At 61.2% G+C, this 22,738-nt stretch overlaps 1 protein-coding gene across 1 annotated transcript in view; it reads right to left on the minus strand.

The window, feature by feature from the left end:
• Positions 1-3,863: 3,863 nt before the first annotated feature.
• Positions 3,864-22,738, minus strand: part of ITPKB (inositol-trisphosphate 3-kinase B) — an 88,924-nt gene continuing 70,049 nt past the window's right edge. The window contains exons 3-8 of the mRNA XM_036118060.2: positions 17,354-17,453; positions 15,909-16,122; positions 12,137-12,341; positions 10,799-10,900; positions 9,232-9,303; positions 3,864-7,013 (exon numbers count right to left, since the gene is read on the minus strand). Of these exons, the coding sequence (XP_035973953.2) occupies positions 6,798-7,013; positions 9,232-9,303; positions 10,799-10,900; positions 12,137-12,341; positions 15,909-16,122; positions 17,354-17,453 (909 nt within the window). The 3' untranslated portion in view covers positions 3,864-6,797. The remainder of the gene's footprint in view (positions 7,014-9,231; positions 9,304-10,798; positions 10,901-12,136; positions 12,342-15,908; positions 16,123-17,353; positions 17,454-22,738) is intronic.

The raw sequence follows: 22,738 nt of genomic DNA on the forward strand, positions 1-22,738 counted from the left end.
CTGCCTGTTGGTCGTGGGGGCCAGAGCCAAAGCCTGGGCTCTGCAGCTCAGCTCTCACCCCCACCCGCCCCGCTCCCCGGAGAGGGCCATGCTTGGGATCAACATCTCCAGGGCCTTGTCAGGTTTCTAGTCCCCAAAACTGGAACTCATGGCTTGACCACGGGCCGTCCCCAAAATTCTGTAATGCAGCCACATGCCCGGACCAACCCTGCCACTTGGTCGGTGGGCTCAGTTGTGCAGGGTCGTGGAAAGAGCTTGAGTCTATTGCTTACCAGCTGTGTGATCTTAAATAAGTTACTCACCCTCTCTGTGCCTCTGCTTTCTCATGTGCAAAACGGGGTTAGTGAAGCTCCTCTCTCAGAGGTTTTATAAAGATTGGACTAACAGTCGTGAATCACTTAGCATGGTGCCAGGCAGGGAGTCATTCTTTCTATGGCTGCAGTCGGCATGAGATGGGGATTGGAGGACTTTCCCATAAAGGGACAGGTAGTGAGTATTTAGGCCTTGCGGCCACGGGATGACTAGGGTACCTACTCAGCTCTGGCCTTGTGGTGCGAAAGCAGCCATAGACAGTACATAAATAAATGGGCATGGTTGTTTCCAATAAAGACTTATTTACAAAAATAGGTAGGCTGTAGTTCTAAGATGACGCCTTTCAGAAGGCTGGATCCTTAAGGGAGGGAAAAAGGGGGACAGCGGCCAGGCCGGCCTCCGATGACAAGAGATGCCCTTTGCAGTGAGGGGGTTTGGGCGCATTCCCCTACCGGGAAGGGCTACAACAAACCAAGGATTCTTAAGCCAGACCCATCCACCACCTGGGGATCTATCCAGGGGCTTTGGTGGGGGAAAGGGGGGTGTCCAGGAATCCCTGAACTCCTATATAAATTTGTGCATATGCTTATGGGCATTTTTCTGGGAAAAGGGTTCATCGCTTCCTTTAAATTATCGAAGGCATCTGTGATCCCCAAAAGGTGAGAAACCACCCTGTTGAGTCAAGCAACTCCCCAGACTTTAGTGAAGATGCTCAGTGACCTTGGGGCCCTAGCCAATGTGGGAAGAAGAGGCACCAGGGCTCGCCAGGCCCGCCACTGCTCAGAGGCAGGCTTGGGTCTCCTGGTCCCTCCCCCCCTCACCAAAGCAGGCTTCCCACCAACTGCAGGTTCTCAAGCTCGTTCTGGGAGGCTTTCCTACGGGCCCCTGGTCTGAAGACAGCCCAAGCACTCCCCAGCCAACCCTCTGCAGACCCACAGGGAGCTTCCTTGTTTCCAGTTTCTCTCCCCTCCCCAGACTTGGCAGGTTGATGGGACCCCAGCATCCTGCTCAATAGGGTAAGGGGGTGAGACCCTCAGAGAAATGCAAGGCACAGAATGGAGGACTGGCCAGCCGGTGGGGGCAGAATGGGCACTGCCCTCTGGTGTTTACTGGGAAAGTCTGGTCCACCTTGGTTCCCAGAGCACCCCAGACCGGAGCAGCCCAGCAACAGCCCATGCTGCCCCCATGGTCAGGGCCAGGCTGCTGCTGACCCACACGGGCACCCAAGGAGGCTGACAGTGCTGCCCACCAAAACTGATGCCCTGAGGACAGGGTGGCCAGTGGGAGGCAGAGCTGGGGGCACTTGTACTTGCACTCCTAGCCCTGCTCCCCCAGGACCGACCCCGGACTGGCTTCTGGGCCTCTCCGAAGACGTCCCATGAGACGGGAGAGCAGCTCACACTTGCTGACCCTGCCCCTCGCCTTGTCCCAGCCTCGCTCCACATGCCCCCCCATGTCAGGCCCCCCGGGATCGCTCTCCCTGAAAAAGGCCAGCTTTTACCTAGTTTCTAGGGAACCCAGGCCAAGCCGGTTGGTGCCAGAAGTGACCTGGAAAAGCAATAGGGTGACTGACCACCCGAGATGCCACCACGGCCCTCTGCTGACGGAGTCCAGGAAGTAAGAGTTTTGGCCCAAGTCCCCGTCACAGTGGGCCCAGTGGGTCCACAGAGCTGCCTGTGGTTGGTGCGCTGGTTCCCAGGAGCAGCACTGGGATGTGTTTACCTGCACCTGACGGGGCACTCACCTTCGATCCTCACCTGAGGAGCAGAGACTCACACTTTCCAGGGATTTCCAGCCGGGCCAGGCCTGGTGAGAACCACCACCACAGAGGGAGAGGCGCCCCTGCCCACCTTGCTGGAGTGCCTCTCCCCACCCCCGCCCCGACCGGGGCTGTGGCGGGACTGTGGGCAATGGACCCGGAGCTCTCTCTGGTTTGCATGCTGATTCCGTCTTCAGGGCAGGGCCAACGGGCAGCCCTGGCTGTGGGAGTTTGTCCGAAGCAGGCAGAAAGACCCAAGACTCCATTAAGTGAGCCAGAGGACAACTCTTCCCCCCCCACAGGGGATGCCCATGTGCCCTGGTGGTGCCCGGGCTCCCCTAAGCCCCTCTGCCACGGCCTGGGGTCTTTTCTCCAGGGCTGGACCTCTGGGGGATGTGTGGGGTCTGCTCCAGGTTGGCAGGAGGAGGGGTGCAGAAGCTGAGGAGGCCCGGATGCTCCCAGTCCCACTGATGACCCCGCTGGAGAAACCCCGGGCCGCAAAGTCCTGGCTCAGGAGGAGCCGTGGGCCTGGGACACAGGTGGGGGGGGGGGTTTCATGGGTTGGGGGTGGGGGGTGATCACCAAGCCCTGGGGGGCCACAGAGGAGACAGTTGTGAGTAGAAGGGGGACCGGCGCTCACGCCTTCCAGCAACTGTTTGCTGGGTGCTCTGCTGGCAATGAGAAGGTCTAGTAAGACCTGGAGGAGGGACGGCCCCAGGGGGCGCAAGACCCAGGAGCCAGGGAGCCCAGGCCAACTGTGAGTCGTTCTTCTGCTGAAGGAAGGGCATCCACGCACCCAACTGCCATTATCACTGACGGTGCTCGGTGGGGCCCCATCAGCAGACACTGGCTAAGCACCTGTCCTGGGCCTGGCCCTGCGAGATGCTGAAGAAACACCAGTTCACGGGGGCAAGCCCCCGCCTTCGGGGTGACATCCCACTGGCGTGGACAGAGTCTAAATCCCATGGGTGGCTGCAACACCGAGAAGGTATGGGTGGGACCATCACTGTGGGAGACGGTGGCTGGGGCATCTCGCTTTTGCCTGGGGTCCTCACCCCACTCCAAGGGGCCAATAGTGGAGCCAAGACTGTACTTCCGTTCACAGATTCTCCAGGAAGCTACCTGGAGGGGAGGCTTATTTCCTACTGCTTCGTGAGAGCGCACAGCCCCCTCGATCAGAAGCGATGGACAAGGCCAGGGAGCGCCGAGCCCCGTGCGGAGAGCCTGGGACCCAGGGCCAAGACAGGACAGGCTCTCTGTCCACAGATGTTCCCTGGAGAAGAGGAAGACAGAATCGGGTCTGCAACCAGGCAAAGTCTGGATCTGAATCTCTGTTCCCCATTTATTGCCCAGGTCCTGTTGTTTGGCCTCAGTTTCCACCTCTGTAAAAAGCAGACTTCAGAGCCCTGTTCGTGGAGGTGATCGGGAATCAAAGGGGGCCACAGAGGCAAGCAGCCAGCCCCTCACCTTGCACAGAGCTAAGCTCCACGTGCAATGGCCTCCCGGTGCCCCCCCGAGCCTGCGGGATGGGGGACAAGCACTTCTTCATGGCCATTCTGCACCCTTGAATGACTATGTAAAGGTTTTGTGGACAAGGTTGAATAGACTGGATTTGAAGACTTTTAAATCCTTTGCAGATCGAAATGTTATCCAGTCTGAGCCTCCATTCCGGGGCGTCCCCAGAACCCCAGCACGATCCTCCAGTTTCCAAAGCATGCCACCACCACCACCCACCCACCCTGAGGTGCTTCTCCAGGGCTTGGGGTGGCAAGGACCGCACTGCAGTCGGCACTGTGGTCTTTCGGGCCTTTATTCAGAAGGTACAGAGCGGCGCGGTCTGTCTGACAGGCACTGTGCGGGGGGGTGGTTTGTAACAGTTGTTTACTCCAAGGTGTCGCAGAGAAAGCGGTGCAGAAAGAAAGAGAACCCTCTGGGGAGTTGAAGAAAGGCACTGGCTGGGGGGGGGGTGTGAATCCCCCGCCTCTTCCCAGGCTGGCGGCCTGGGTTATATACACACGGGGGCGGGGTGCGGACTGGATGCAGGCAAACTCAAAGCTAGATACAGCGAACAGGGGAAAGAGTCCATCTGGGGGGGGCGCAGTGCTGTGTCCGGGCTCTTTCCCCCAAGTGGGAAAAGAAGTTCAGAAAGAAGGCACAGCTTAAAAGGACAAACAGAATCCAACCTCCCAGTCTTAGTGTTTTGTGCAATTAAAAAAACCGGAAAAAATAAATATAACTTAAAAACTTCTTACACGACACTAAAGGCAAGAGAAACCTTCCTCGAATACGTGAAGCATGCTGCTCACCAAGAACCCCCTGGGGGCCCGGCAAGGACCAGGCAGGAAGGCTGTCCGTGCACCTGTGTGCACGCAGCTTGGCTCACCCTCCCGGCCCCTGCGCGGCCAGGACCCAAGGCGTCCCTGTGGGGACTGGGGCTGGGCGGGGAAGGGTTCTGAGAAATTCCACTCGGGATCCATCTACTCCTCTAGAAGGAGGCGGCAGGGAATGGGGGAGAAGTTAGCGAGTAAATACAGAACCCCAACCTCTAAGGAAGAGAATAACCCTACGAAGATGCCGCTTCATACCACTTTCACAGACACAACAGGACCCAAAGAAACCCATTGCCAATGAGGCAGCACGGACCTCCTCTGACAAACACATCACTTGCACTTCAGCCCATCGTTTGCAAACAATCGGTGCCTGTTTAAAGTGCTTGGAAATTTTGTTCTCTTAAGTAGATCAAGCTGGTCACCTGCACTTTTTGTTTGGAGCAATCATTTGCTTTGGCAAACTTTCTTGGTAGATAGAGAGCGATTTCTGGTCAGCCCACAGTGCTGGAATCTTGAATTTCAATGTCAGAATTTAAGTCCCTCCCTCAGGCCCCTTCCGAGCCACAAGTCACTCCAGCTCCGGAAGGAGACCCAGAGCTGCCTTTGGTGCTCCTGCCTTCAGAGATCACATGCTGTCACGAGGCCTCTCTCGCTCAGCTGGGCGGGGGTGTGACCTTTAGCAAACCCCCCATGGGAGCTCACCACTGTTTTGAACAAGAGCCAGGAAGTTTAAAAGTGATTTCCTTTTTAAAAAAATCTGTACTTAAACATCCTCATATGTCCCACCCTCCGCCCCCACCGTCACTCACCCCGCCCGAAAGGGGAAATGCTGGTGTCGTGTGGGGAGGTCGGAAGTCCCCCAGAGGCCCTGGGGCAGCAGCCCAGGAAACCTCTGGACTGGTCCCTCCAGGCGCACACACCTAGGTGCACACATCTCCACCGTGTCCCTGAAACAGCTCCCAGCAGAGAAACTGGCCCCAGCACCTGCTGCCTGGTCAGAGCTCAATTCTGGCCCCCCCGTACCTGCACGGGCAAAGGAGGGCACCTGGGGGACACAGCTCCGCATGGCCAGAGAGCTGAGTGCTTTGTTCTTAAAGTCTGGCCAATTTTACATTCTTCTCCTTAACAAAGACGTAATTTGCTTAAAAATTAAAACACGGCTTAATGGCTTCCCCAGCCATCTTTAGGCAACCTGGAGACTCCAGGGAGAGATGCCTGGAGCACCCCCCTCCCCGTCCCCGGCACCCACCACCTACCCTGGGAGCTGCCCACACCACATTTGGGAAATGTGGGTCTAAGCCCTTCAGGCACTAAGAGTTACTTTAGGGGGAGATGAGGCCAGTAAGCCAGAAACCTGCTTCTTCCCTGCTCAGCGCTGCCCTGAAGCCCACCAAACCTTCTGGGGACCTGACCTCATGAAAGAAGCCCAGGGAGGTGGGGGTGGTGGGGGGTGAAGGGATGTATGGGATCTGTGCTCTGTAGGTTCCATCTTCTTTCTCCGGGGCTGGCTATGCCCCGGCCCACCCCACCCGGTGACCCCAACCTCGGCACTGCAAGGTGGGTGGCTGGAGGCACAAATGGCTCTGGGGGGTTGGAGGGACATCCCTGGAAGCTCAGGTGTGCAGAGTGTCCTCTGAATTCAGAGGGTGAGCATCAGAGGGAAGAGCACAGTTCCTGCCTACCCCCTCCTGCAAAGGCCTAGGTCAGAGAGCACAGCCAGTCGACTCCAGCATCTCCGAACTCCCAGGTCTGGCCCATAGCTGGAGGGTTTCAATACCAGATGGGTGGGAGCCCTGTGTTAGCAGGCCACCACCGTCCGGGGGCGCCCCTGGACTGCTAAAGGCCAACATGCAGTTCCCAGTGGCTTGGTACCCCAACTACCAGAAGCCTGCAGCCAGGCACCTGCTGAAGCCAGGGTTCTTACAACCCCCTCACCGCGGCCCCCCAGCCTGTGTGCTGAGCTGGGCAGCTCACTGACCGCACCAGCCACCAGGGGGCAGGAGGCCCCCACAGGAAGCCTGAGCGGAGGCTGGGGCTGGCTGCTGGGTTAGGAACCCACCCGGTGGCCACCTGAGCCTGCTTCCAGACCTAAACCCAATGGAGCTGCCCTATAGGCCGCTGAGCCCGGGTCTGGGCATTCCTCTTCTGCTCTGAGATCCTACGCATAGACAGAAGTGGAGACCCCAGCTTCAAGCCCTTCATGAGGAAAGTCACCAGAAAATCTTCCCTCTGCTCTTGGAAATCTCCATCTCGTTTCTACAAAGTGTCTTGTAGTGCAGTTCAGGAGGATCAGTTCTGGGGCTCGCACTTCCCTAGACACGAAGAGAAAAGGAAGGAGAAAAAAAGAAGCACAGGGGGAGGAAGGGAAGGTGTGGTGAGGTGGGCGCAGGGGGGCCTCAGGCGAGCGGGGCGCCCTGGCACATTTCTGTCAGGATGTCGATGAGGTTGTTCAGGCCCGAGAGGTAGCCGTCCTCCCGGTTCCCCTCCTGCCAAGGCACGTTGTGCTGCAGGGTCTGGCCCTCGGGCAGGGGCGTGGTTTTTCCGAAGTCGATCATCCACACCTTGGCCTGCTCCTTCTGGTCATGGATGAAAAGGAGTGAGCTGCCGATGACCTGGGGGGAGAGGGGGGTGAGTGGGGGACTGGGGAAGGCAGCACCGGAGCCCCCACAGCCCGCCCCACCGTAGCCGGAGTGTACCCAGGGCATGCCCGCCCAGGATGGGGGGCGTGAAGCCCAGAGCTCAAAGCTCCATCCTGTATGGCAAAGCCCACCCTGGTTGGCTGACCAGGGGGCAGAGGATGCCGGCCACCAGGACAGCCACCGCCTTCCGTGCCTTCCGTGGGCAGCGGCACGGAGGACGTCTAGGATGGCAGACCCCCACCCCCCAGCTCTGGCCTGCACACTTCCCACTATTTCAGACCACGGCTAAACCCTGGGCCTCACCGTGCTCCTCCTTCACCCTGATGGACCTGCCCAAATGCACACACAGGCCCCCACCCAAGAGGGTGGCAGGGAGGGCCAGACCACCCCCATTCCAGCAGCACAACCCAGGCAAAGCCTGCACAGACAGGCCCGGCAGGGCCTCTGGGGCTGGTCCCTGCCTACGCCCCTGCTCCGAGGACCATGGGCGCCAAGGAGCCCTCCCCCACTCCGGGCCAGCTCAGAGCAATTGCATGGAGTAAGGCGCTCTCCCAAATATGAACACCTCCCCCAAACCCTCCCCTAGGTCACTGTGTGGGACTGGAGAAAATAAGGGGGTACGGGGAGAGGGTGTAGGGTCCTTAGAGCTCCCAGGGCCCCAGGCAGGACAGGGAAGAGCTCCTGGAAATGCTGAACTCAGAGAGGAGCTTCCTCTTCCCAGATGGAAAATGGCAGAAGCCCCAGCTCTTTCTAGACTGAAGCTTTCAAATGAGACTCCAGAAGGAGTAAAGCAAAAACAATCTTCCAGAAATAACAGCAAAGGTGCAGAAGAAGAAAAGGCAGATGTTCGAGACAAAACCTGGGCTGCCGACCGGGGGCGGTGCGGTCCATGGGGCAGGTCCTGGGGCTCTGAGGCCCACGGACGGCCTGTGCCCTCTGAAGCATGCAGGCAGGCTTGGGGGGGGGGGGGGGAGAAGGGAGGCTCCAGCAGGCTGCACAAAGACCTTTTATTGAGCTGGGAATCCAGAGGCCCTGGGTGGGGCGGAGGGCTTGTACACCCTTGGGCCTCAGTGTGGAGGAGGAGAGGAAAGGGCATCCTGGGAATGGCTAGGCCAGGGGCAGCTGCTCAGGGCAGAGCCCGCCCCGTCTGCCCTCTGGGCACCACACTCCCCCCTCACAGGCAGTCCTATCCAGGCAGCTGTCAGAGCCACCCCATGGGACAGGTGCATCCTGACCAAGGGACCAGTTAGGGATAAAATCCCAGGGCAAGCCAGGCTGTGTGCCCAGAGGCGGGGCCAGCCATGTCACCTGCTCAAAGATGCCATGAGGCCTAGCAGGGCCTGGCCCACCCCCCTCTGGGGAAGCTCCCTCTGCCTGGGGTCCTGGGACCACCCGTTTCTTGTTCCTCCTGCTGCCCTCACTGCCCCCCTCTGTGGGCCGGGCTCAGGCTCAGGCTCCCTCCGTACAAGAACCCAAGAGGGGCTGCTTTCTGGAAGGAGCCGCAAGCCTGCAGGGAGCATAGGATCCCTGCTTCACATGCACCTGGCCACGGCAGTACCATTTCTGGGAACAGCATACAGGGGTGTGCGCACGTATACACATGTGCACGCATGCTCCAGGGGCTGGGGGCCCTGGACTCTCTGACATCAGGATCCTACAGACCCCCCAGGGAAACTGCTGACAATTCCCAACCCTCTCTCGGGTGTCTGGGTTGCCTGCCCGCTGCCCCTGCAGACAAACAGGTGCGAAAGCAGAAACAGGTGGAACGTTCCAGCCCTGCTCCAAGAGTGGTGCCTAAGACGGGCCAGCCCCTTCAGAAGGTCTTGGGTGGTGATGGGTGGTTCTGCCGTAAGACCCGGAAGCGTGTGGGACAGAAGCTTCAGCTGCTGGGAGGGGGAGGGAGGAGTGGGATGAGGATGACCACAGCGCTCAGGCAGGACAGCCTGCGTGGTCATTCCAGGGAGCCTGGTGCAGACGCGTGCCGACGAGGATCCTGCTGGCAGCGAAGGGCCTGATCCCGGGTGGGCTGCCTCTGGTTGCATGGTCCAAAAAGTGCCCCTCAGGCTTCCAGAACAAGCAGGTCTGGAAGTGTGGGAGGTGCGCTCACCACTCAGGTGGGCAGGCTCGAAGATCATGGCTGACCCCACAGAGCAAGGCTCTCTGCCCCAGAGAAGGAAAGCCCGGTATCTACCTCATGGCATTTGAAGAAAGGAGAAACTTCTAGGGTGGCACGAATGTCCTTCAGCCGGTCCCGGTAGGCGATCTGGGAACAGAAAATGGCCAGAGTTTTTTTTTTTTTTTAAAGATTTTATTTATTTATTTGAGAAAGAATGAGAGAGAGAGAGCAAGAGCATCCACACATGAGAAGGGGGAGGGTCAGAGGGAGAAGCAGACTTCCTGCTGAGCAGGGAGCCCGATGCAGGACTCGATCCTGACACTCCAGGATCATGACCTGAGCCAAAGGCAGTCACTTGAAAATGGCCAGAGTTTTAAACACTTGGGGGTGGGGTGGCTTTTAAGCCCCGTGTGGCCCACTAGCATCGCTGGGTGTCAGAATGCAAGAGACCTTACACCCTGAGGTTTTATTTCAACCTCCAGGCCCAGGCGAGGCAGGCAGCTGGGCTCCTGGGGCCATGCTTCATCCACACCCCCCACCCCCGCACAGCCATGCAGCCCCTCCGAGCTCTCACACGAGCGTGAAGTTTATTCTGGAACACCAGCAGTGTGCCTCCGAACAGCCCGGTTGCCATGGTGTCTTCCAGAATACAAACTTCCATGCCCCTGACTTTCCAAAGGACAGAGGAAGTGGGGAAGCCACAAATATCTTGGCCAGTGGCCTCTCCACAGAGCCCTCGGACAGGGATGGAGCTGCGCGGGCTCCCGGGGTGCCTGCTGTCCCCAGGGACCATGGGGAAGCCCGGTGCATGTAGGCTCCCACGGTGCCTCAATGCCCTTCTGCAGAACGTCGTGGCCCAGGGCTTGGCACCACGTGCTCTGGGGCGGGCACCGCGAAGGAGCAGGTGACCCGGAAAACAGAGGGCTCGGGCCGTGGAAGACCTCGGGGGTGCACACCATGCCCGAAGCCTCCTTGCCAAGGGCTCAGGGAAGCCTACCCAGACTGCAAAGGAGGGAGGGAGATCCAGCCAGCGAGGAGTCTGCTCAGAGAAAAGGCTGTACGTGTCCACCCCTGCTCAGAAGGAGCCTATCCCCAGGGGCTCCAAGGCCCATGTCCCCAGTGTGTCTGGGTCTGTCCCAGGGTGCCTTTCCCTAGGGGTACGGATACTCAGCACATCCTACCTCCGCCTGGAGGATCGAGGTCCTGACCGCAGAGGTCAGAGCCATCTGTCCAGCCTGTCTACTAGTGCAGTGGCCTGCGCATGAGATCCAGCTTGTGCTTTCCTAGCTGTGCTGGACCTCAGTTCCTCACCTGTCAAATGCGGACAAGAACGTCTCCCCGCCCCAGATGGCTCCCTGGGGATTTGCAGCGAGGCTATAGTGACAGCAATCCTCTCATGGGAGGGAACCGTCTCTGCACCGTGAGGGGACGGCAAGGCAGAGAGCGAGCCCACCGAGTGCCCCCATCTACCCTCGGATGGGGCTGGCGACCAAGTCACCTTCCTCTGCACCTGCCCAGCGGAAGTTTGGGGCCGGCGTGTGGGCACCGCAGCCCAGCTCGGTCTAGGGCTGGGCAAGCCTGGGGGCGCAACGGTGGTCCCTGTGCAGCTGGCCCCTTCTGGTGGGGGTTGGGGGTGACTCACCAGGATGTTGTGGTTCCCCTTAGTGAACTCTCTGAAGGCCTCGGTGACCTGCTCCCTCGTTTTGGTCTTCTTGAAGTCTCTGTTCACGGAGCCGTCTTCTTTCTGAGAAGAACACCCGCCCAGGACGGGTCAGCAGAGGGCCTGGGGATCGGCGGGGCGCTCACCGACCCGGCAGCCCAAGGAAGCCAGGCAGCTCGGCGGGGGGGACCGCGGAGGCGTCATGGTCCCCATGTGCAGGACAAGGAGGCAGGTGCGTGCACCATCCCAGGGAGGCTAGTCAGGTGGCAGCGCAGAAGGTCAGGGGAGGCCTGGGGGTGTGGAGCCCAGGGACGGAAGAGCGGGGCCATGGGCAGCAGGGGCCAAAGGCTTCCCCCGGGGCCTGGCCTCAGAACCCGAGTGCCCAGGGGACACTGCTGCTGTCCAGACAGAAGAGAGGAGCCCCCTACCCCAAGGTCAGCTAAATTCCCTCTGTAACGTAAGATCTTTTATCATAGGTTCCCTGGAAACCAAGATATAATATTGCCTGCCCATCTCTTCCCTGGCCCACCTGGTGCAAGAGATTGCTCCAACTTCTTAATCTGGCACTATATCTGTTCCAGGCTCTTCCAGGGAAGCGCATGAAGCTTAGCTCCCCCAGGAAGAGCTCTGTTCTTGGGGACAAAGGGTGAGTGAAGATGGCTCCATCAGGAGCCACCAAACTTGGGTCTGTGCGCCATCAGGCCGGAGGCTAGTTAACGCAATGTGCTTGCCTCTGAAAGGTTAAGCAGGATGCTGGGGTGGAGGGACAGCCAGGTGGACAGCCCATCTCTGGGGGTGGGACCCTTTCCTGGAGCAGGGGAGGGGAGAGGCAGGTGAAGTGTTGGGGGAGGATGCTGGCCAGACAGTGAACAGAGGCCAGAACATCCAGCTGGAGAGGGAGAGGTAAGGAAACGGGGGATCGTTTCAGACAGATAAGGAGAGGAAAAGGAGCATTACAGGGAGGGGGACGAGCATGAAATTTGCAGCCAGTCTGAGGGCTGGATACAGAAAAAGAAAAAAAATGCTGGTTTCAGAGGACAGGGGAAGGTGAATGGCCTTCTCAGCCCAGAGCTCGAAAAGCAGCGGTGCCCAGGGGACTCTCTGCAGGGGTGCCCTGCCTTCAGCCCACTGGCAAGCTGGGGGCTCCCAGCCGTCCAACCCCGATGCAAGGGCTGGGCGGTGGGGCCCAGAGTGGGTTGAGGATAGAAATCCAACAACGCTGCAAGGACCAGGGTCTGCGCATCCATGACCCCATGCGTGAATGTCAGAGCCTCCATCCCTTCCTCAGCTGGGAGCTGGCAGCCCGTGCACCTGGCCCACCTTGATGCCCTCGATCCTGAACCCGAGGGTGGCGGTGGAGCTGATGGTCTCCCTCCACTGCATGTACCGAGGCTTGGTCACAGCCCGCTGGGCCTTCTCCTCCTCGGTCGGGGCGTCAGGGTCTACCTCGATCATCTTCTGGTACATGTCCTTGCGGAGGCTGGGTTTCTTCCGGGCCTTGGTGAGCTCCTCCTCCAGGTAGGTCCTGTGTGGGGAACAGGGGTGATGAGGACCACTGGCTGCACCGCAGCTCCAGCCTTGCCCGAGGGCTGTACTCAACTTAGCCAAGGCATGCTCACCCGGGATGGGCACACACTCCGCTCAGGCTGTGGAGAACAGGGCCACCTTGCGGATGGGGTACCCCACACCAGCATCACTGAGGAGGCCTGGCAGAGCCCAGGGATCTCCCTTCCAGGAAGAGGCTCTCTCAGGAGGGGACATCTTGAGTACAAAGGCCAGGGCCAGAAAGTGGGGGAGGGGGAACCCATGACCGGGAGAGGGAGCCTGGGTGTCCCACTGCCACTGTTGTATTGCCCACGGGCGGCTCAGCCTGCCTCGCCCAGCCCGTGCCTCCTCACAGCAGAGCCTCCAGCCTGAAGGGCCTGAGAAAGCGTGGCCAACGCTTGCTCACTGCCTGCCCTCCACACCAGCCGGCTGGGCCTGCTGGCTGATCTGGCAGGGGTCCCCTGGAAACTGGCGGGGTAACGGGAGCAGGGGCAGACCGGCTGACTCCCTTGCCCCCATCGCCAGACTGAGGTGGGGAACCCACCCCTGCTGCACATACAGGCGAACGCAAACGCCCCCCTGCTCCCCAATCAAACCCCCGCTCCCCTGCCCCCGGCTCCATGGCTGCCGGTGAGCCTTCCTGAAACAGCAAACACAGCGCTGAGCTGCAACGGAGGAAAGTTCTCGGCGCGGGCCCTCGTGGGTGGGGGCTGCCCACATAGTGGGCGGCTGTGACCGCGGCCCGCCCCCCCCCCCCCGGCCGTCCCGGGGCCTCGCTGGCCACTGCCCATCACACCAGCTCCAAGCTGCTGCGCTGGGACCCAGAACTGACTGCACGTCAACTCCTGAGCTCTTCCAAGGACAAGTTCTCAGAAACCATTGTATCAAACGTAAGAAAAGACCCAATCCTTGGGTGTGAACACCGGCCTGGTCACTCAGAGCCTTCCGTTGTACTCGTGTGCATCGCCCCCCCCTGCACGCACGCGCACACAGCTCTCCCTCGCACGCACGTGCACACCCCCATGCATGCGCACACAGCTCTCCCCCGCGCGCACGCGCACATCCCCACACCGCTGGGCCTGCAGAGCCCGGTTGGCGATGGGGGAGGGGCGGTGACGCGTGGAGGCGCGTCCGGCGGGCCTGTGCGTGCGTTCTGCGTGGCAGGGGCGGCCTGGCCATCCCCAGTGCTCCGGAGGGCGCTGTGGGGGCCTGCGGGGTGGGTGGGTGGCTCGATTTCTGCAAAGAGCTTTTACTAGCTGCTTAAACAGGACACGGGCCTCAGCTTCCAGTCCCTACTGACCGGGGCTTTCTCCAAAGCTGGCCCGCGGTCCCTCCGGGGGGAGTAGCCCACCCTCTGGCAGAGGAAACGGTCAGCAGCCGGACAGTGGGGCCCGAGCTCCCCGACGCCGGCCCTGGAGGAACGCGACACCTCCAAGGACCACAGGGTCACATCTAAGAAAACTCCCCAGGGCCACGTGAGCCTGTGTCCGAGCAGCACTCCGGTCCCACAAGGCCCGTGGCTTAGGACACTACCGGTGCCCTTGCCACCCGGGCTGACGCTGGATTTGCTGATCAGCCTGCCCTCTTCTTCCCTGCGACAAGTCTCCACCCCTCATGCCGCAGACTCGGGCCTCCCCCTTCTGGCAAGCACAGGCCACACTCCAGGCGTGGCCACCGACTGCTGGTCTTAGGGGAGGTTGTGAGGTCAAGCATTCTGGATGGACGGAGCTGGGGAGGCAGTGCAGTCCCCGCAGGGGCACAGGGTCCCAAGGAGCCTCCTTGGGGCCTGGTCCAGACAAGGCTGGCTGGCCTGTCGGCCCAGCACGGCCCTGCTGGGTCCCTCCCCTGTGGCATCTGTGACCCCTACTCGGACTGGGCCGTGACCTCTGCCTTGGGGTGGCAGGAATGCAGGGGAGCCCATCCCTGGCATGGTGAAGCAGAGAGAAGCTGGGGCGAGACCCCTTCTGGGGAGACCCACCCCTCCCCTCCACGCGGGCTCCGGGCCCGGCCCACACCTGGGCTAAAACTGTTCCAGCCTCGAGGGTCACTCTGGGTCTCTCCCGAGAGCACCGGGGGGACAGAGCTGCAGGACCCAGCCTCAGGTGGAGGGGGCGCCTGCCCCCAGCAGCTTCCCGGGGAACAGACAGGCACACGGGGCAGCCTTTCAGGACCCACTAGCCACACGTTCTTCCCTCAGGCTGTACTTTTGGCCACGGTCGGAGTGAACACTCATCAGAATATTTATGTGTCTTCCCTTGAGAGGGCCCATCCTGGTATACCCTGGGAGGGCCTTCCAGGGACAGAAATAAGACTCTGGGGAAGAGCAGTGGCAAAGTGGTGTCTGGAAGGACATTCTGTTTCCTCTCGGTGGGCCGGAGTGGTGAGGGCCTTGGACAGAGGGAGGGAGTGGGTCAGGGACACACAATAGCCGAGTGGGACCGTACCTCCCCATCCCTTGGTCCCTTCCTGGAGACAACACAGAGGGGATGCAGCCTGCGGGGCCTGACTTAATGACAATCCCAGGAGGGGTGAGGGAAGGGAAACCGGCCTTCTCTCCCAGCCTCCATCTCTGTCACACACACACAGACACACAGACACACCCTTCTCTCTCATTCTCCTCTCTTAAGAAAGAAATCTGCTTACACCACCCAAAGCAAACACAGGCCCCAGCTCGGAGCTGCTTCCCAGGGCCCGGTCTTCCCGGCGAGCCGCGGGTCGGACGGAGGAGCCCGGCGTCTGCCTGTCCAGGCTGGGCCCCTGCAGCCGGTGGCTCCCCAAGGTGAGCGTGGCTCCCGGACACCACGTGGCCACAGCCCTGCCTGCAGGAGAGAAGGAGCTGCTCGGGGACCCCTGGGATCGAATGGTCCAAGTTTGAGAGGGATGAGAACACCACGCAGCCAAGACAGGGCCCAGGGTGGTGCAGGCGGCGGGGTTTCGGCTCCTCTCGGCCCGGTGCACCACCCTGTCTCCTCCTGGCCGCTCTTCCTTCTCCTTCCCTCCCCAGTCCTCTCCTGACTTATCTCCCTGGGCAGACACCAGGGGTTGGACCCGATTCCAAGTACAGGCCCACGCAGCCCCTTGTGGCCTCTATGCCTTACTCAGGGCCCCAGAGCACCCCATGTCCGCCAAGGGAGCAGCTCCTGGGCTCTCCCTCCCCTCAAAGGGCAGATGCAAGTCTCTGTTCGCAAACCAGCACGTTCCACTAATGGGCGCTCCCTTCCCTTGGGTGGGGGCACAGGGGGCACTGAGAAGGGCCTCTACCCCTGCCTCCCTGTGCGGCCACCCCAAGCAATCCCCCCTGCCCAGAAAGGCAGTTCTCTGTGCCCTCCCCAGGGAGGCTCAGCACGGACCCAGGCCCTGTTTCCGGCCCCACAGCTATTGGCTCCAGAGAGGGGAGGAGGCTGTCAGGAGCAAAGCAGGGTCCCGTCCCCTCTGCACGTCATGTGATAGGACCGGGATGGGAGGGGGTCCCAGTGGTCCCCCTGGACCCCCAAGCCTCCCCCGTACACACTGGACTTTGGGGCGGCCTCTGTGGAGCCTGGCTCACCTAACGCCCATCTTGCAGTCCATCACACAGGGAGAGTCAAAGGCAGCCAGTAGGTCGTCCATCTGGTTGTAGCGCTCCCCGTCCTTCACCACGTCCCCGTGGTAGGCGGGTACAAAGGGCTTCAGCACGTCGGCCATCAGCCGGTCCAGGCAGCGCTGCTCAGACTCACAGTGCTTCTTCAGGATCCTGCCGTTGGCTGCCGCCTTGAAGCTCCCTGCGGGGCAAGGTGGGAGGAGGCCTTTGGTCCCTCTCTGGGGCCCGCCCTGCACTGACCCCCCCCCCCACTCCACAGCCCCCTCGGGAAGTCTCCCGGGGGTGCCCCCCAGGTCCCCACTTGTGGACCAAGCACTTTAGGGGGAGTGGATGCAGGTCCCGGCATCCAGGCACGCTCACAGGCTGGTTCCCTGGCTTCCCCGACCACAGGCTCCTTGTCTGAAGGGCGAAGGCCTCCAGTGCTCACCGCTGGAGGGCCTGTGCCGTCCTACTGGTATTACCGTTACCACCCCCAGCCCATCGTCCGTCCTGCTTCTCAGGTGTTGAAGGTGCCTCCAGTCTCCAGACAGGAGTCCTGGTAGGGCCGGCTTCAGTTTCAGGACAGGGACACTGGCTGAGAAGCGGGGGTCTGAGGCATAGCCCACCCGAGCACTGCTCCAGTCACACCTCCAGGAAAATATCTATTTAGGAAGGTGTCCGTCCAAGCGCCTCGGGCTGGGCCCAGGTTTCGGAGATATAGAGGAAATGTCAGACCCCGTGCTGCTCTGCGGTCATGAAGGTCAAGTCTGGGGCAGCCACCGAAACCTCCGCAGAGGACGATGCTCACCAAAAGGCCCCCACATGTGGACTGGCCAGCTCTCGGGCTCTGGCATGACACGTCCCTCCACCCCTGTGGCTGGTGGGCGCCCTGGCCACCTGCACCTAGGACCTTCCTTGGCTTGTGGGGTGACCTGCCTGCCTCTTCCCCCCACCACCTACAGGCTCCTTTGGGACAGAGACTACGTTTCCAAGAATGTGGTGACCCCCAAGACCATGGTGATGCGGGGATAGAGCTGGCGTGCACTGAAGCGCTGGGCGTGGCCCCTTTGTCCCAGCTGACCCATGGTGGGCTAGCGGCAAGACTGATGACGGCACAAGTTTTATTGGGCTCAGGCGGAAGAGAGGCAGAGGGGGAGAGAAAGATCGAATGCGACAGAGACGGGGGCGGGGGGGCGTGTGTGTGTTTGAGGAAGGGGTGGCACGGGCCCTGGAGGGGGCAGCTGTGCTCAGGGCAGTGCTGTGGCCACATAGGCATGTCTGGCTGAGACTGCAGACCCCGGGGTCTCAGAGAAGCTGTTCCGGATGCTCCCATCCCCAGGAGCATCCAGGGCCAGGCCCGCCCCGCCCGTGTGCTGGGTGCCTCCCGAGGGAGCCGGTGGTCCGGCGGGAAGGTTGGGGGGGGGGTTCAGTACCTGCATGTCCTGCCAGCTGGATCCAGGGGTACTTCTTCTTGAAGGACATGACAAAGGGAGACCAGTGAACCATGTTTTTTATTTTCCTCCATGATTTGCTCTAGAAACAAGAAACAAAAAACTCTCCATTAGAAAGAGAACGAGTACCTTCCCGTTAGGATAAATTCAAAGCAAGGTAACTCGGTGCCGGCGGCCCCAGGATGAGAAGCGCCACGCCCACGGGGCAGGGGCCCTTGGCGGCTCCGAGGTCCTCACCCTCTGTCATCTACATGGCGGACGTACCGTCAGAGGGAGCTCGGCAAAACTGTTGCCGAGCAGAGCGCCCAGATGCAAGGGGACCTTCAGGGCGAGGGTGTGACAGGTGCAGCGTGGAAGCGGGAGGGCACGTGTCTCCAGTCCAGTGCGGACCCCACCCCATGCCACCGCCCTGCCAGGGAACGACTAAACCCACCCTGCATCCCCGCTTCATGCCCCTCTGGGGCCTCAGTTTCCTCCTCTGCCCAGTGAGGGAGGGACAGCTGGTCCACCAGGCTCCTAGCACGGCGGGACCCTCAAGGGCTCTGGGAAATGACCCTGGCGTCCCAATAGCACTGGCCCCTCAGAGGCAGATGAGAGAGGGCCGGTGTCCCCTCACGCTGTACCCGTGGGTGTGGTGGCAGAGGTATTTCTTGCCTGCAAGGGGCTTGAAGAGAGACTTTGCAGGGAGTTCCCGGGGAGAGCACCCTCCACCCCACAGCTGGGGTACACTCGGGGTGAGAGGGCCTGCAGTTCCCTCCTCTTCAACGTACTTCTCCTTAGGGAGTTTCTCAAGGAAGACCTCTGAGCGCATGCACGCGTGTGTGAGTGTGCATATGTGTGCGTGTGTGCGTGTGCGGGTGTGCAGGAGGGGCTCCTTGCGCAGAAAGAACTGACATTGACTTAGCACCTTACTTTGGCTCCGCAAGAAGCATGCAGGGCCGTCACTGTCCCGTCCACGGGTAGAACGTGACCCTCAGAAGTCAGCGATGAATGAAGCTGGCACGCAAACCTCCATCCCATACGACTACCTTACAAAAATCCTCTTCTCCCCCCAGCAGTACACGTTTCTCCAGAAACACACATCCCCACGTTAACTTTAGGACAGAATCAGAGACAGAGCGGGGAAGACCACATGCCCCCAACACAGGCGTCCCTGGAGGTGGGTGGGAGCCCGCCCTGAGCAGCGAGCCGGTCCCTGGCCAGCAAAACCACAGCGCAAACCCACGGGGCTCCGGGGCTCCACACTGGGGGAAGGAGAAGCTAGCCCCTCTGCACAGGGGCAGGGGGCGGGGAGGAGGGGTCCCGCCTCCACTGGGGGGGGCCTGTAGACGCAGCAGCTCCTCGTTCCCTGCCCACGGCCGTGTTCCCCGAGGACACAGGCCGCATCCTTGCAGAGGCTGCTGGCGCCCAAGGTGGATTCAAGGTTAAATCAGTCGCCCCGGGTTTTCGTTCTCTTCGCTGAGACTCAGCTGCTTCTGTCATCAGGCTTTCAAGTGAAAATCTGTTTAGGGAGAGGAATTCCTCCCTACTGAACCTGGCAGTCTTTCTCGCTGTGCCAGAAACGCTCACCCTGCCACCAAGACCTAGTCTGTTCTTACGCCAGGCCATGTGACAAAAGGGCCGGGCCTCTACTGGCAAGGTTGTTTTTCTAGATCGTTCTGACGGAGATCACCAAAGAAGGCTAAGGAAGGCCGAGGCGTTCTTATCTCAGCACCCAGAAGGCCGCACAAACAGCGCGGGGCGTGGGGGGGGGGCAACAGCGGAAAAACCTCATTACAGGAGAGGAGCCAGGCGGTGGTCCGACGGCCCCGCGGGGAAGACGTCAAGGTCAGTGCGGAGGCAGAGCGCACAGCCGGCCACCACCCGGCACAGCTCACAGGGAACGAAGGTGCCACAGGTGCAGCGTGGAAGCAGGATGGCACGTGTCCCCAGTCCAGCCTGGACCCCACCCCGTGCCACCAGCCCACCAGGGAACGACCAAACCCACCCTGCACCCCCGCTTCATGCCCCTCTGGGGCCTCAGTTTCCTCCTCTGCCCAGTGAGGGAGGGACAGCTGGTCCACCAGGCTCTTGAACAGTTGGACCCTCAGGGCCAGCGTCACCCGGCTGCACAATGTATCTGTAGATGCAGTGGTGACACATGACCCAGGGAGGACAGGTCCTACGGCCAGGGAGGGGTGTGCCAAGATGGGTGTGTGCTGGGAAGGAAGGTCTTCGTGGAGGCTGTGCCGGACAGAGGCAGGGTGCCGACAGACTTGGGGGAGAAGACTGTTGCAGGCCCCTGGGACGGAGCCTCGGCCTGGGTCCTGAACAGCTGGGTCCAGCAGGGGCTGAGGGTGAGCAGGCGAGGCCAGCTCTGGAGGCTGGGCCGGGAAGCTTGGAGCAGGGCAGCGTGATGATGAGGGGAGGCAGGTGGACCTGGCTCCGTCCCCTCCTTGCTGACCGCCCTTGGATGAGCTCCTGACCTTCCTCGTGGACCCCCCTTACCTGTAAGATGGGACCAGCACACGGGTTCCCCTGATAGCAGGAGCAAAAGCCACTCCACGAGGATGGGGTATGTGTGGGAGAGTCGGAGCTGGAAAGGAGAAGGGTGCTCGGGGTGGGTCCCCGACAGTTCAAGCTGAGCTTTTCTGCTCAGCTTCCCTTCCCAACACGAGAAAGCGTGCCTTTCACATGAAAAGGGCCAAGGCCACGAGAGTCCTCCCACAGCAAGGCTGCCCTGGGCGGTCGAGGACGGTGGAACATTCTTGTCTGTGGCTTTGCATGCCTGGGGGCACCGAAGTGGTGCCGAATGTGGCCACCAACACTAACAGGAGAAAGCATGTCCAGATCATGGTCGGGCCCAGGAAAGGAGGGTGCAGGGCCACCGCTCCCCAGCCCCCAGCAGCGGAGGCACGTGGGAATGTGGGGGGGGATGGCAGAGAATCAGCCCCCCCACCCCAGGGACGTTTCTTCAAGGCAGGTCCCCTGGGCAGTCAGGACGCGAGGCTGGCAGCCGCTCTGCTCAAGGGGAGTCTTCGGAGCGCTCCTTTAGCGGAAGAGTCCAGAGCCTTCGGCAGACGCACCATGGCTGGCCACCCAAACCCCAGCTACGTCCCATGTGGGGGCTGGGCCCTGCCACTTGCAGCCTAGCTACCAGATAACGCCAGGCTCTGCACCAGTCAGATCTGACCTTGGCTGGAGTGCGGCACTTGGGATGTTGTTGGGAGCACTTCAAGGGAAAGGAAAGAACCATGGAACGGCCTGCCTGCCAAGCAGGTGCGGAGCCACGAGGCAGACTTTCACCTTCACTCTGTGCTGCGTGGGAGAGCCTCCTGCAGCGAGGTTTTCCAGGTAGCGGTGCAGGTTTACAGAGTGTGATGAGACCCCACGACACAAATCCCTCGCTGACAAGCCCCCGGGGTTCAATCAGCACTATCTGGGTTTTGCTCTGTTTCCCACGTGCAGGGGACCTGCTGCACGCCTGACCTCGCCCCGTGAGCGGTGGGGTTTCACTCTATACTCCAGCTGCACGGGGCGATTCAGAAGGAAAGGTCCCAAAACCAGCAGGACAGGGGAGGTGAGCGGCCTGGAGATGCCTGATGCTTGGAAATTGTTCCAGGAGGTTCCATCCCCTGGCACCTGACTGCACAGGAGCGGAAACGGTCAGAGCACGTGGAGAGATTGTAGGGGGAGAAAAAAGACCTGAAAACAGACCCCTACCCTCTTCGTGCCTGAGCCTGGCCCAGCCCAGACGAGCCTTCCCCACCACAGCCCACCCGCCCGTCCCGGCAGCTCAGACTTCGCCCGCCCTACATCACCGGCCCGCAGGAACCGAGATGTCTGGCCTCACAGCAGATGCGAACCTGCTAGAGGCCGGTGCCTACATGGGCGCCTCCGAGCGGACAGGCTGCCGTGGCCCCAGAAGGGCCCGGGGCGGAAATGGTCCCCCGGCCAGTGGGGCCGCAGGGCCCAGGCCGAGCCCAAGAGAGGCAGCCTGGCTAGCATCTGATGCTGTGTGTTTTTCTAAACTGGATTCCAAGCCTCCCCGTGAGGCTCGTGGCTTCTGGGAAAACGCCATCCTCTCGTTGCTCCCCCACATGTCCCACTCACGCTGCAGGGGACACTGCCTCCAACAGATGGGAGGGCCGACTGGGATCGCCTCAGAGTCTGGCCTTCGTCTTCCATAAAACAGACAAGAAGGATGCAGTGGGGAGAGGAGGACGAGGACGAGGAGGACGAGGAGGACGAGGACGAGGAGCAGGGACCCAGAGCCGGGCTGGGGGAGGAGGAGCCAACCCACCCCCACAGGACCAGCGACATGACATATGGGATTCCTTGTCCAAAACTCCGTAAGACTGTCCACACGGGGATGGCAGAGGCTGAAGCAAGCGTGGGGCCCCTGTGAGGCGAGGGCGCTCTGTGGCTGCACAGCATTCCCACCAGGGAAGCCGGCCCCGCCTCCTGCGGGGGATAAGCGCCCAGCCGGTCAGCAGGAGCAGGTGACCTTCTGGGTCCCGACCTGCTCGCCCTCTGCCGATGACCATGGGCCGCTCTTCAGCACTAGGGGGCAGGGAGGGCTCCAGCGCGGGTGGCCTGAGACTCTCCTTGGGGGGCTCCCAGCAGCCCCCCCGGAAAGGCCCAGCAGGAGGGGTGAGGACGGTTACCCGTCAGCACTCCTCTCCTTGCACACACAGCATCATGCCTGTTCTTTGGGTCTGGCCTCGCTCCGTCCCGCCTGGGGGCCTCCTTCTCGTGCACTGAGAGGAGAGTGGTCCCCACGGGGGTGTCTGAGCCCAGTGCCCAGCCTTCCCCACAGGAGCTGCCCAGGGTCGGGGCCCTCTGGGGCCTGCCCCTCGTAGCCAACAAAACTGGGGTGGGGTGGGGAGAAAGGGGAGTGACGTTGAAGTGACATCAGGCAGCTGCCCCCACCCCCACAGGGAAGTATGAACAGCAGCTCACTAAACACGTACTCTCCCAGGCTGGTGAGATCCTGCAGGCGACCCGGGCCCCACACACCTCTCCCCACCCACCCTCAGACACCTGCAAGGGTGTCTGGGCTCTGCCCTCAGGAATTCCCCCCAAGAATGGCTGCAGAGAACTCAGCTAACCCCATGAAGCTCTGAGCCCCTGTGCCCTGGAAGCCCTCCCTCTGGGTGATTCCGCAGGGCCCTGGGCATGCCTGCACACCAGCTCTTATCTGGACGAGTGTGAGCCTCCTGAGAGCCAGGCCCCCAGCCCCGCCAGGGGGGTCCCTGAGAGGCCACCCTGGTCAGCCTGGCCTGCAGCTGAGCCAGGCCCCACACGGTTCAGGAGGAGGGAGACCAAATCCAACTGGGTCTGCCCCTTGGGACGTGGTCAGAGCCCCCTGGGGCCAGTTGAGGTTTC

This window comes from Halichoerus grypus, chromosome 7 (genome assembly GCF_964656455.1).
Source record: "Halichoerus grypus chromosome 7, mHalGry1.hap1.1, whole genome shotgun sequence".
Classification (NCBI taxonomy): Eukaryota; Metazoa; Chordata; class Mammalia; order Carnivora; family Phocidae; genus Halichoerus; species Halichoerus grypus.